General features: G+C 29.6%; 1 protein-coding gene across 1 annotated transcript; it reads left to right on the top strand.

Annotated features, from left to right (window-relative positions):
• The first annotated feature begins 721 nt into the window (after window positions 1–721).
• On the top strand, window positions 722–3,203 carry LOC110644415 (BTB/POZ domain-containing protein At3g22104-like). Its single transcript, XM_058130380.1, has 2 exons — window positions 722–2,579; window positions 2,659–3,203. Exons 1-2 carry the CDS (start codon window positions 1,593–1,595, stop codon window positions 3,106–3,108), a joined length of 1,437 nt encoding a protein of 478 aa, XP_057986363.1. The 5' UTR covers window positions 722–1,592; the 3' UTR covers window positions 3,109–3,203.
• Window positions 3,204–12,489: the final 9,286 nt, after the last annotated feature.

The following is a 12,489-nucleotide window of genomic DNA, read 5'->3' as shown; positions in this document are numbered from 1 at the left end:
GAGGTTCCGGGACCATTCGAACTGGAATCAACCCGATGACTGGGTCTAGGTTTATGAGCCATTGATAAAGACCGATTTTGCATTTGATTAAGGCTTGAATCGGTCCCTGACCAAATCTACTTGAGAGTGAGTGAGTGGTTATCTTAGGCTTAAACCGGGGATTCAAATTAAAGATTACCAATGGCTTGTCTTGTGTCCTTGGTATTCTATCTTGGGGTTGGCTTGCCCTTCATAGATAATAGATTAAGGTCATTTTTTAGAATTCTTCAAGGTTTTCCCAGAAACAGTGAGTATACCATTGCCCATGATGTGCATCATATCCATGTTCTTTTTTTGTCGAAATTCACTATCTTTGTGGATACAATTAGTCGTCTTTTATCATTCCATGAATAATTCATATTTACATTTACAATGATATGAACTTGATTCTTTCAAACTAGATTTCCCCTTTTGGTTGTGGATTCATTAGGCTTCATTTTAAATCTAATATTTTAATTTATTATTAATTTTAATATGATCAATCAATTTCAATTTATATGTAAAATTATTTAATTTTAATGGAATAAAGGTTTTCTAATACAATTTCAAAGGTTTTGAAGATATAATACTTGTTTATTATATTAAAAAAAGATTAAATCTTTAAAACTTAAATATATGATGATTTAATTTAAGAAAATTAGCCTGCTTTATCTTAGTTCCCATTTCCTTGAAATTGTCTCTTCATTTTAAAAACACTGCTTTCTTCTCTCTGTGCAAATTGGCCAAGCAACACCAGACTTAAAGGTACCACTTTCTGTCTTTTCTTTACCCTTCTCAGAGACATCATTACTCTTCATATCTTTTACTACCACCCCTTTTGGGTCGAAACTGAAAAGTTCTTCTCTTTCAGGTAAAAGGACCTTTTCAGTTGCATTAACTTTGGATTTGAACATTGGAAGTTGGCTGTGAGCTTGAAGTAGATGTCAATGGCTATGAGATTTTCGTGGTGGACAAGGTAGTAAGACTCTTACTGTGCTTGCCCCACCCCTCACTTTCTTCTAGTTTGCCGGCTTCTTGCCATGATCCTTTAAATTCACTTATTCGACTTTTGCATTTATTACAATACTATTATTAAGCTCAATAAATACCAACTGTTAAAGTTTAATGAATGCCTCCTCTGCCTCCCATTTAATCTGTACCTATTATCCTATGGAGTGGTCCTTATCAGTATCACAGACTAGTCTTCTCACCTCTGCTTTTTCTCCGTCCTTAACAGGTAATAGCACCTCCTGAAATTTATTGTTGATAACAACTTCTGGCCATGATTTTTATTTCAGTGCATGATTCTCCAATTTCCTTGTATGAAATTTTATATTTCTGTTTGATGCATTTAAAGCATTTTATTACATGAACTGGGCATTTTACTATTAAACCCTCTTGTTTTCATGTTCATTTTGATCATCTGGTGAGCATTGCCTTGTGACTTCTTGCAGAAAGTTCTTGCATGTTTCTCAGGAAGATTCAGGAAATTATTTGGTAAATTGACGGGTATTGCAAGACAACTGAAAGTGGTTTTTCAAGAATTTCCAGGAGGTGCCAACGGTTTTGAGCTCATGGCAAGGTTTTGTTACAACAATGGCGCAATTGAGATAACTCCCGCAAATATAGTCCTACTAAACTGTTCTGCTTATTTCATGGAAATGGGCAGTAATAGCTCTGGCTCTACAGCACCAAACTTAGTAGGCCAAACCGAAAAGTCTCTTGAAGGGATCACTTACTGGACTTGGTCTGACCTTTTAATGGCTCTAAAACAATGCCAAGATTCATTTCCAGTAACAAATTCTTCATTAGTACTTGAGAAAGTATTGGATTCCCTTATAGCAAAGCTTGCTTTGCCTACTGTTGCGAGCCCATTCAGATGTTCCTTAGATAATTTCAGTTCTCAGTTTTCATTTGATATAAGCAGCACTTGTAGTACGAGAAACAACTGTTCCCTAACAACACGGTGGTTTGAAGATCTATTGTTCTTGAATGTCAATTTGTTCGACAAAATGATTAGGATTATGGTATCCCAGAAATTAGATCAAGCTACCATTTTTAAGTTCCTCATTTTTTACCTGAAATCAAAACTTCTCAGCGCTGGACTGCCTGAGAAGCGCCAAATCACGGAGAAGGTGATCAGTCTGCTTTCGTTACTTGATAGGAGCTGTCTTTCTTGCAAGGGCTTATTTGATATTCTTCGAATCATCTCAAGTTTGAAAAGAATAGGCAAATGCTACAAATTGAAGTTGGAGAGACTGATAGGTTCACAGCTGGATCAAGCAACATTGGATCATCTGCTAGTTCCATCTCCACATAGGAAGCATTACATGTATGACGTGAATTTGGTTTTGAGGCTTGCAGAAGCATATCTCCGTCAAGGTTGGATGACCCTGAGTCGATTGACGAAGGTTGGTAGCTTGATGGATGCGTACCTTATAGAAGTAGCACCAGATTTTCTTCTGAAACCTTCCAAGTTTGCAGCATTAGTATCGGTCCTTCCAGATTCTGCAAGAGAATCTAGTGATAGACTCTTCCAAGCCATTGACTTATATCTTGAGGTGTGCTGGTTTATTTCATTTTGAGTTTCCTCTTCATAGTAGCATATGTGAAGCTAGCATTGACCCTAGTACTTCACAGGTTCATACTCGATTATGTGAAGAGGAAAAGATGAGGTTATGTTGTGCACTGAATTATGAAAAACTCTCAGCCGAAACTTTACAACACCTAGCTCAAAACTCCAAGTTTCCGTCAAGGAGATCATTACAAGTTTTCATATCTCAGCAATCCAAGCACAGTAGCTCAATCAGTAATCACATGTACTCCTTTAAAAGGTTAGATGAATTTCGATTTTGTAGCGCTAGTAAGCCAAATGAAAGTGATAGAGAAGGCACTAATGAGCAAGTCCGTCCTTGTGCAAGAAAGCACAGAGAAACTCGGAATCTTAAAAAACACTTGCAGCAAATGCAGTGTAGAGTAGCAGAATTGGAGAAGGTGTGCAAAGCGATGCAATCCCAGATGCCAAATGTAACGAAAAAAAGATTATGTAATTCAGGCAAAGTTAGATCCTTGCCAAAACTCTGTTCATGATACGAAATGGATTCATGTAAATATGCAATTGCAAATTAAATAGAAATGGGAGAAGTTTTTCTTTGGCCGGAAATGATAAAAATTGTCATTTCTAATTGCAGCTTCTGCTGATTTCAGTTATTTTGCAACGTATCACTTGATGTAACCAAGAGAAACATAACTATTATGATAGGCACACAAATTTAAAGCGCATAAACATACAACATAAGAAATAAGAAAATCGAACTGTAAAGTGAGACAATACATGAGAAAAAGTTCTATCCTATTGAAAAAAAATAACAATGCTGACACTCAGAAGAGTGTGAGTGATCATTAATTGCCATTGCCATGGAATTTAGTAGGCCTTAAATGCTGTCTACTAGTGCAAAAAAAGTGAATTTTTAACATTAGAAACCTAATAGAATTAGGCCAACATTCTTGAAATCACCATTGTATATATCTTCCGACAAAAAACATCTTTGATGACGGTGATTCTTTTTCAGGTTTTCACTTTGTTGGAAGCAAGGAGCTTTTACTTGGTTTCTTCGCCCTGACCTGAGGACTCTGGCGCAGAGCTCCAAGTGGTTCACATCCTTGGGCCAGAAAATTTTAGAATTTCCAGAGCATGCACAACCTCCCTTGTCCTCCATGGTTAAGACTTCCACTGGGATTGGCAACTGATTGGACCCTCTGGGCCATTATGCCATGGCCCATTTTTCTCATGGATTTTGGAAAGATTATGTTAAGGTATAAAAAAATTTCTCTCAAAAATTAAGAATAAAAAATAAATAAAATTATAATTACAATATAATTAAATAAATTTGATTAATTCTTAAATATTACACATTATTAAATAACATTAATTGAATTTAACTAAAATGGAACTTACATCTAAAAAAATAAAATGAGACTTAAACTTAATTATGTGATAATTAAATTGTTTAAATATTTTTTTATGATCAGAGAAATCAAAATCTTCACAATTCTTTTACTTAAAAAAAAATCCTAATTCTATTTATTTTTATTATTTCAGAAAGTTTTTTCATTGTCAGTGTTTTAGATTTTATTTTCTCGTTAATGATTTTTTACTTTTGCCTAATCATCAGTTTATACTTTTAGTGTCGGTTTAGTATTGAGTTTGAAGAGCTCAAATTATTTTTTAAATAAAAATATTATTAAAAAAAATTTTAAAAGAATTATTTTATTATTTTAATATTATTATCACTAAAATTTATTAAATTTAATTTTAAATTATTTTTTAATTAATATATTTAAAAAATTTATTTTTTTAATAATAATTTTAACAGTAATGTCAAAAAAAACCTTAGTGATCTGAAATTCATATTAAATCGATGTTTATCTAGTATTTACCTACTGACATTTAAAGCTTGCTCCACAATGACAATTAATACAAGAGCCGCTAATAATTATTTGGTATTTTTATTAAAATTTAAAATTTTAATTGACATCGTGAATAATGGTAAAAACAGAATTATTAGTATAACATAATTCAATTTTATATATATATATATATATATATATATATATATATATATTATCATATAATTAATACGTATCATTCTCTTTTATAATATTATCACGTATTATTATTTATTATATATAAATTATAAATTATTTAATAGTTATTTTATTAATATTATAATAAATAAATTTAATTGTAAAATAATTTATATTATATTATATATAAATAGGTTTTAATTATTTTTATTATAAAATTTTTATTAAAATATTTGAGAAATAAAAGTAATAAAAATAAAATTTAAAATAATTAATAAAAATTTAAAATATTATATTATTTTTATAAATTAAAATTAAAAAACATATAAAAAAATTATTAATAGCCATTATGTGTTAGCATGGAAAATTCTTTAACATAAATAAATTTCAAAAGGTTCGCCCATACTTGATATTTTTACACAATTATTTTCTTTTATTAACAAATCACCATAGTTAACAAACATCAACGTGGGACCATCAAATAAATGGCATACAATTTCCAATAAAACTGAAACAACTTCAGCCGGCCAACTACACTAGGGGAGGCAAGCTAGTAGAAAAGGCATCCCTATGAAACAGACCTCATCCTAAAATTCACGTGGCTCATGATTTCTTGTAGGTTTATTTATAAAGTTGGTGTTTGGTAACGGATACATATTTAAATAAAGAAATTAAAATATTTAATAAATTTATAAAAATAAAATTAATAGTTAATTGATAATTAATATGATATTTATTGATTGTAATTTATATTAGTTCTATTTTTTAGGATTGTTTCTCATCAGTTAATATAGATGATTTGATTTTATTTTTTATTTTGATTATATTATTATTTTTTATTTAATTAAAAATTTAATATTATTAATATTTTTATATTTTTCATTTATAATTTTAACATTTTAATTAAGATATTTTAATTTTATTAAATATTTTTTATTAATAACATAAAGTATAAAATATTTATTTATATCTATAAACTTAAAATTAATTATAAGTTTTTTCTTTATTAAGAATAATAATTATTTTATTATTTTATTATTTTATTTATATTTTAAAAGTTATTTAATTATTTTTTAAAAAAATTTAATTATTTTCTTATTTTAATAATAAAATAAATAATATAATATAATAGATTAATAATTATATATTTATTTTAATAATATAATAAATGATATAATATATTAATTTAATAATTATATATTTAATTTAATAATAAAATAAATAATATAATATAATAAATTTATAATTTTATATTTATTTTAATAATAAAATAAATTATATAATATATACCCTTATTAATTATTTAACATATTAACAATAACAGCTAAATATAATTTTATTAAATATTTAATATAAATTAGCTATCATCATATTCACTATCAATTATTAGTTAATAGTAATAGTTATTAACTAACCGTTATCAATTATATTTAATAGTTAAATCAAACAGAGCTTAAGACAAGTTGCAGTGTTTAGCTTTCTAGTTGTTGAATCACAACTACTTAATAACCTCACTCATATCATGCACGATCAAGGTAAAAAATCTTCCTTAGTGGACCATTGATTTGTCACCTATTAATTGCTTGGTTGGTTGCTTGAGTTAGAAATATTTGCTTGGGAGCCTTGGCCCCCAATCCTAAAAAATTTTCTTTGCATATTAATGTTTATTTAGAAAAAAATATTGACTTATTCTAATTTTTGGCTCCCTAAAATATTTTTAAAATAATAAGTATATCATTAAATTTTTATTTTTTTTATTAATCTCTCTAAATATTTATAAAAATCTTAAATAAGTGTAGTAAAATTTTATTTTTTTTAATTGACCCTCTCAAATCTTTTATTGACCCCTAATAATTTATAATTTATATATTATGATTTAAATTGAAATATTAAATTATATGATTGTCATTAAATAAATATAAAAGTTTAATTAAAAATTAATTATTAAAACTTTTAAATTTATAAATTAAAATTTGATTAATAGGTGTTATTTAAAAAATTAAATTCAAGTAAATCTAATAATTTTCTAATTTTTCAATTTTTATTTATACTCTCACTCTCATAGAATTTCTTTAGTAATAAAACACAATATCTTTTTTTTTAAAGAGCAACATTTCATTTTAAAATATTTTTATTATATCTTTTTAATATTTTATATTATTTTTATTTAATATTGACCCAATGAAAATTACGTGCTCAGCTCCTGTCTTAGTTTTGCTTTACCTTAAATGTAATAACTATCACATCAAACGTCTACTCTAATTCATTAATGATATTCAACTAAAAAATGTGACATCTATTTTCAATTTTAAGATGAAAAATTAGAAACTAAATAAAATGAATAAATATCTTTAAAATCAGGCCATGGAAAAATCTAAATATTTTCACTAATTCATAGTTAAATCCAACTATTCTAATTTCGATTTACATAGCCCAACTTTTAAAATTGTAAATAATTGTATTGAAACTTTGCAATTCAAGGATTTATTTTAATCATCAGTAAAATATATTGACTATAATTTTTTTCTATTATCAATCATTGCTTAATTGGATAAAATTTTAAAATCTTTTAGATTGATTAATAGGTTTTGGAGAAGGAGAGAAATATTAATATTATAAGGCATTTTTCTTCATCATAATATGCTATTTTATGGTTTAATGCTTGAGTTAATTTAATTCTCTCGAAATTTTTTTATAAAATAAGAAAATGATATTAATATTAAAGTTTTTCTTATAGAAGAAATTAAAAAAAAAAACCTACAATCTCACAAGAAGAAAAACAAAAAAATTCAAATATTGGGAGTTCTATATATATACACGATTTGAATTTAATTTCATGAGATAAAATGATTAAAGAATAAATATTAATTAATTATTATCTCCTCGAAAGGAAAATAGTCACATCATCTATTGCCTATTTAATTTTAACATAAAATCTTAATTTTATTTTATCTTGAATTTCTAACATTTAATATAAAATATATTATTATCTTGCATGATAATATATTAAAAAAATATATGCAATATATCAAGTAGACAATAATTCATTCCAGCGAACAGGACATGCACATTTTGCACGATTCCATGCATCACGCGCTTACCATGCCTAACACTCCTGCTCAAACCAATCTGTATTTGTTTCTGGCCCCATGCTCTCTTTTGTCTTTTCTCGTTACCCCTATCTAAAATCTAACCGGAAAAGTATTCGTACAGTAAAATTTCATTTTGAAGTGACAGCACCATCCCTTCAACCCACCGGAATCTTTTGTTTTCATTTTCGTCCAGGTCTCTTCGGAAAAGTCGAAGCTGGTGGATTTCCCTGCCTTTTGAGCAGAGGAAATCCTTTTTTGACTGGAGAGTGAGCTTGTCTCCCTCCCCACCTTCTATAGGTGTAAATATCCTCTTAGTTTTAGTTTGTGGAACAAATCTTATGCTTAAAGAGAGGGATTTTCTTCTTGATCTGTGTGGCTTTGGTTTTTTGGAGTGCAAAACACAAGTTTCTTGTTTTTGGGGTAAAATCAAGGAAGATGATTTGAGGCATTTCTATAATTTGCTTGCTGGTGCTCCATGGTTTTGAAGACCATGACCTATGTTTTCTTCCCCTTTATGTCCCAAAATATCTTCAAGAGGGAGGTGAATTGGACTAAAATAATTTTTCGATTCTTGCTCAAAACCTTTAAAAAATTATAGTTTAGTTCAACCTAGTTTTCTATTGTGAAATGTATGTGTGATACTGCTCAAATAATTAGTTGATACAAAGTTGGCATAAAAATATTTAGTGTACTGATCTGACAGGATATATTAGTACTCAGTAAAAATAACAGTAATCTGAATAAAATTACAGCACAGCAAATAGAGCAGTAAACAGAATATATCAGTGAATAACAGATATAGCAGTAAGCAAATTATGTCAGATCTCAGCAGATTCGACAGTAAACAAATTATCTCAGTTTGTAGTAGAATTAACAGTAAATTGTATTAGTTCTCAACTCAGTAAAAATAATTCAACCAGAAAATTAAAGTGCATAAATTTAAAGGGTGAGGGTTGAGAGATTTGAACACTGAGTTTTTGTAGCGGTTCGGCCTAACTAGCCTACATCCACTCTCTCAAAGATCCCATTTTGAGTATTCACTCACTATTCTTCTCTTTTAAAGGCAAGAGACATAAGCCCTTTACAGATTTTCACACCAAAGCTTTTACAAGTAGCTTCATACTTCTACCAAGTGTTGTCCTAAACACTTTTCACAATCAAGTTTCAATGGGTGCTTGAATGATTTCTCATAAATGCTAAGAAGGTGTTTAAAACTCAATCTCACTCAATACAACAGAATCTATAAAGAAGGGATGAGTAGGTATGCCAATGATGAGCAATAAAAATAATTTGAGCACTTTGAATGAAAGCTTTAATGACTTTAAGAGATTAAGAATAGTAGAGAAACTTTCATTAAGTGCAAAATGGTCAAGGATAAGTGTATTTATAGCCTTAAATTGTTTCTGACCTTTTGAGAACTCATTTGAATGTTACAATTTCAAATTTCAAGAAAATAACTGTTATTTTATCGTTTTCTGCGATATTATGCAGAGTTGAGTCAGTTAGTAAACTAGTTAGCATACCGGGAATAGTAGCAAATCAGTTAGTATACCAGGAAGGCTTTTCTGCATAACTTTCAAAAATTTAAAACTTTACACCAAAACATAATAAAATAATTTTACGTCATTAATAATTCAAAACAAATTTTGAAAACTTAAGATAAAAATTTGAGGAAATAAAAATGATTTCATTGGCTCTACTCCTCAATTCTTTTCACAAATATTCCTAAAATCCTTAAACTATTCTCAAACTATATGTACCTTCAATTTTGATCTTCAATACAACTTGAAAGGTAACATTTTCTTTCTTTATCTTCTTTGTCTTTAATTAGTTTTGTGTTATCTTAGAATGTCATCATTTCTTTAAAACACAAGTTCATCATCAACTTCATGAATCTTTTTCTTTATCCTTAGAAAAGCACAACTCTTAAAACAAGGTTAGTTTGATTCTAGTTGAGTTTTGTTATCATCAAAATTCATGCTCTTTGAGCTTATGGGGTCAACAATCTTCCCCTTTTTGATGATGATAAAACTTAATTGAATCACCTAGTAAGAATTGAAAAGTGTGAGTATGTGTATGAATGTATATGTGGGAATAACTCCCCCTATGTATCAACACATATTAACAAATAACTCCCCCTTAATAATGAAATATTCATAAGCATTTTTAGTCACAAGGGGTTTAGGCAAGTATGACTAGAATATTAACTAAATATGCACAAGATATATTCACAAACAACATGTTAATCACAAGCTATATCAACTAAATATCAATCATTCACTTCTCCCCCTTTTTGTCAATATCAAAAGAACATGGGAGAAAATATGCACATATGTATAGACCAAAAATCTGTTTAACTACAGTGAACTGAAATAGGAAAAGTAGTAGATAACATAGTAAACTAATTAATGTTCAGAAAGCTAAAAATAGCAGATGGAGTAGCAAACTAAGAAATAGACTGTCAGACAAAATAAAAGCAGTAAGCATCCAGTATAGGGATTTGTCCCTTCAGCCTAGAACTTCTTCTGATTGGCTTAGGTCTCAGAGCAGCCATCTTCACCATTTTTGGCTTAGATCTTTCCCTTTAGCAGGTGCAGCAGGAGCAAGAGTCTGTGGTTCTTTCTCAAAAGCAGATTCACTCTTACCATCTTTATCTCCTTCTTTGCTGCCTCCTTTTCCATCACTGTCATTGCTAGAGTTTTCATCATCTGATTCTTCTTCTTCTTTGTCAGTTTCTTCTTCTTCCTCTTCTTCTTGTTCTGTGTCTTTTTCCTCTTCCTCTTTTTCTTCTTTTTCCTCTTTTTCTTCTTCTTCCTCCTCTTCTTCCTCTTCTTCTTATTCTGTGTCCTTCTCTTTTTCTGTTTGTGGAACAAAACCAGTAGCAGCAGCCTTACTGGTTTCTCTAGCTTCAGTACTTGAAAGGCCCAAATGAACTTTGATTTTTGTTAGTTCATCCACAATTTTATACATCATCATCAAAGTTCCATCAATCTTAGAATCAAGTGCATTCATAAGAACATCTTGAAAAGATCGAAATTTTTGTATTTCTCTAAATTCAATCTCAACAAACTGCCTTAAGTTATTCACTTCTTCCATAATTTTTTCAACATCAAAAGCATCACTTGCACTACCCTTAGAATTAACACCTTGTTTAAACCTTAGTTTCTTGCCATCATTATCTTTCTATAGGCTTGTAATTGGGATCATATTTGTTCTAAGTTTCTCATTTTCCAGGGGTATCCCAAAATCTCTAAATAAGCCATTAAAAAGATGGGCATAGGGTAGTTTGTAAGGTGGTTTCCATTTCATGATTTGTTTCAGCATAAAGTAGGCAAGATTAAACTCAATTTCATTTATAGTATGCCAGATTACGCAGAGATCAAGTGTGCTTAGATAGTTTGGGCTACTAGTTCTAGGATTCTGTACATAAATGATGAAGCTGTGCATAATTTTAATGTGTTGGTGAGCATGGGTGATGCTGGTTTTGTCTTTGACTTCCCTTTTAAACACTTCTACTTCAAAATCTCTTTTATTGAAACGCCCAACAGAAAAGACTTCTTTGTGAGAACAGATTCTATTTCCACTATTTAGGATGCCTAAGGCTCTGGCTAACCTTTCTACTGTTACCTCATAAACTTTTCCTTTCATTTTAACCTTAAAAGATTCATCACTTTCAGCATCGTCAACTCTTAAATTTCTATAGAATTCTTGAACTAAATCCACATATATTCCTTCAGTATTAGAGCATAATTTGTTCCATTTTTGGTATTCAAATAGAAACTGTAAAGGAACTGAGACTTCATAAAAAGTAGGCTAGTGAATGTACCATGGTGTAACAACCTTATTTTAGCAAGTCCGAACATTCGACTGTTCCGATGACTAATGTCGGTTCGGACAGTCAGGATGTCTGGAACTACATTTCAATGATAGTGAGGAGACATAAAATGATGAAATAAATGATAAGAAAAATTAAGGAAAAATAAGAGAGATGAAATGTAACTAGGTTAAACGAGCCGGAATCGTAACGATGGGTGACCGCACTGAGAAGTTACAGCGAAGACCGTTGCTGATCTCTGGATCGCAGGGAACCCTAGGAAATATTTTCGGGACATAATTAAATATCTATTGAGGTATAATTGACATTGAAAATGTAAAAAAAATTTTGGTAAATTGGTATAAACGAAAACGAAAATTTAAGAAATTGGCGGGTCAGGAATTAAATCGGTAGTACCGAAAAATTTGAAATATGACTTAAAGAGGGGCATTTTGGTCATTTGACACCTAGAGTTGACTTTTGACCTAAATGTCCATTAAAAATAAGTAGTATTAAATTTTAAAAATGCCATGAAAATAAGAAATATTATACATAATGTAATTAAAGGAATTATGAGGGCATTATTGCAAATTATGGAAACCTTGAATTATTTTAATGTTAATTACAATTAGTGGAGAATTAGTGGGACTATATAAGCCACTTGAGGACAAGAACCTTCCACTATCATCTTCATTCATCTTCTTCACTCATCCAAGCAGAATTGAATTCTCCCTAAAAACCACCATGGCCGGCCACATGCAAGAGCTTCAATCCTCATTTTCAAGCCATGGTTCTTGTAACTCACTTCATTAAAAGTGGTCCACACACCTTGGACAGATTATAGGGAGCAAAAAGGAAAGGATTTGGTGAGGTTTTTAGCAAGCTCAACAAAGGTAAGTGTCCATTTCCTCTCCCTTTCTTAATTAATCTTGGTATTAATGTTGAGATGAGTTGAATGGTTGAGAAAATTTGAAGAAT

Source organism: Hevea brasiliensis, chromosome 11, assembly GCF_030052815.1.
Source record: "Hevea brasiliensis isolate MT/VB/25A 57/8 chromosome 11, ASM3005281v1, whole genome shotgun sequence".
NCBI lineage: Eukaryota > Viridiplantae > Streptophyta > Magnoliopsida > Malpighiales > Euphorbiaceae > Hevea > Hevea brasiliensis.
This window is presented reverse-complemented; position numbering and strand designations above follow the sequence as displayed.

Excerpts from the sequence above, each read along its gene's own strand:
- LOC110644415 (XM_058130380.1), top strand. The coding sequence starts at position 1,593 with ATGGCAAGGTTTTGTTACAACAATGGCGCAATTGAGATAACTCCCGCA. Across the intron at positions 2,580-2,658 it reads CCATTGACTTATATCTTGAG|GTTCATACTCGATTATGTGA; the intron begins GTGTGCTGGTTT and ends AGTACTTCACAG.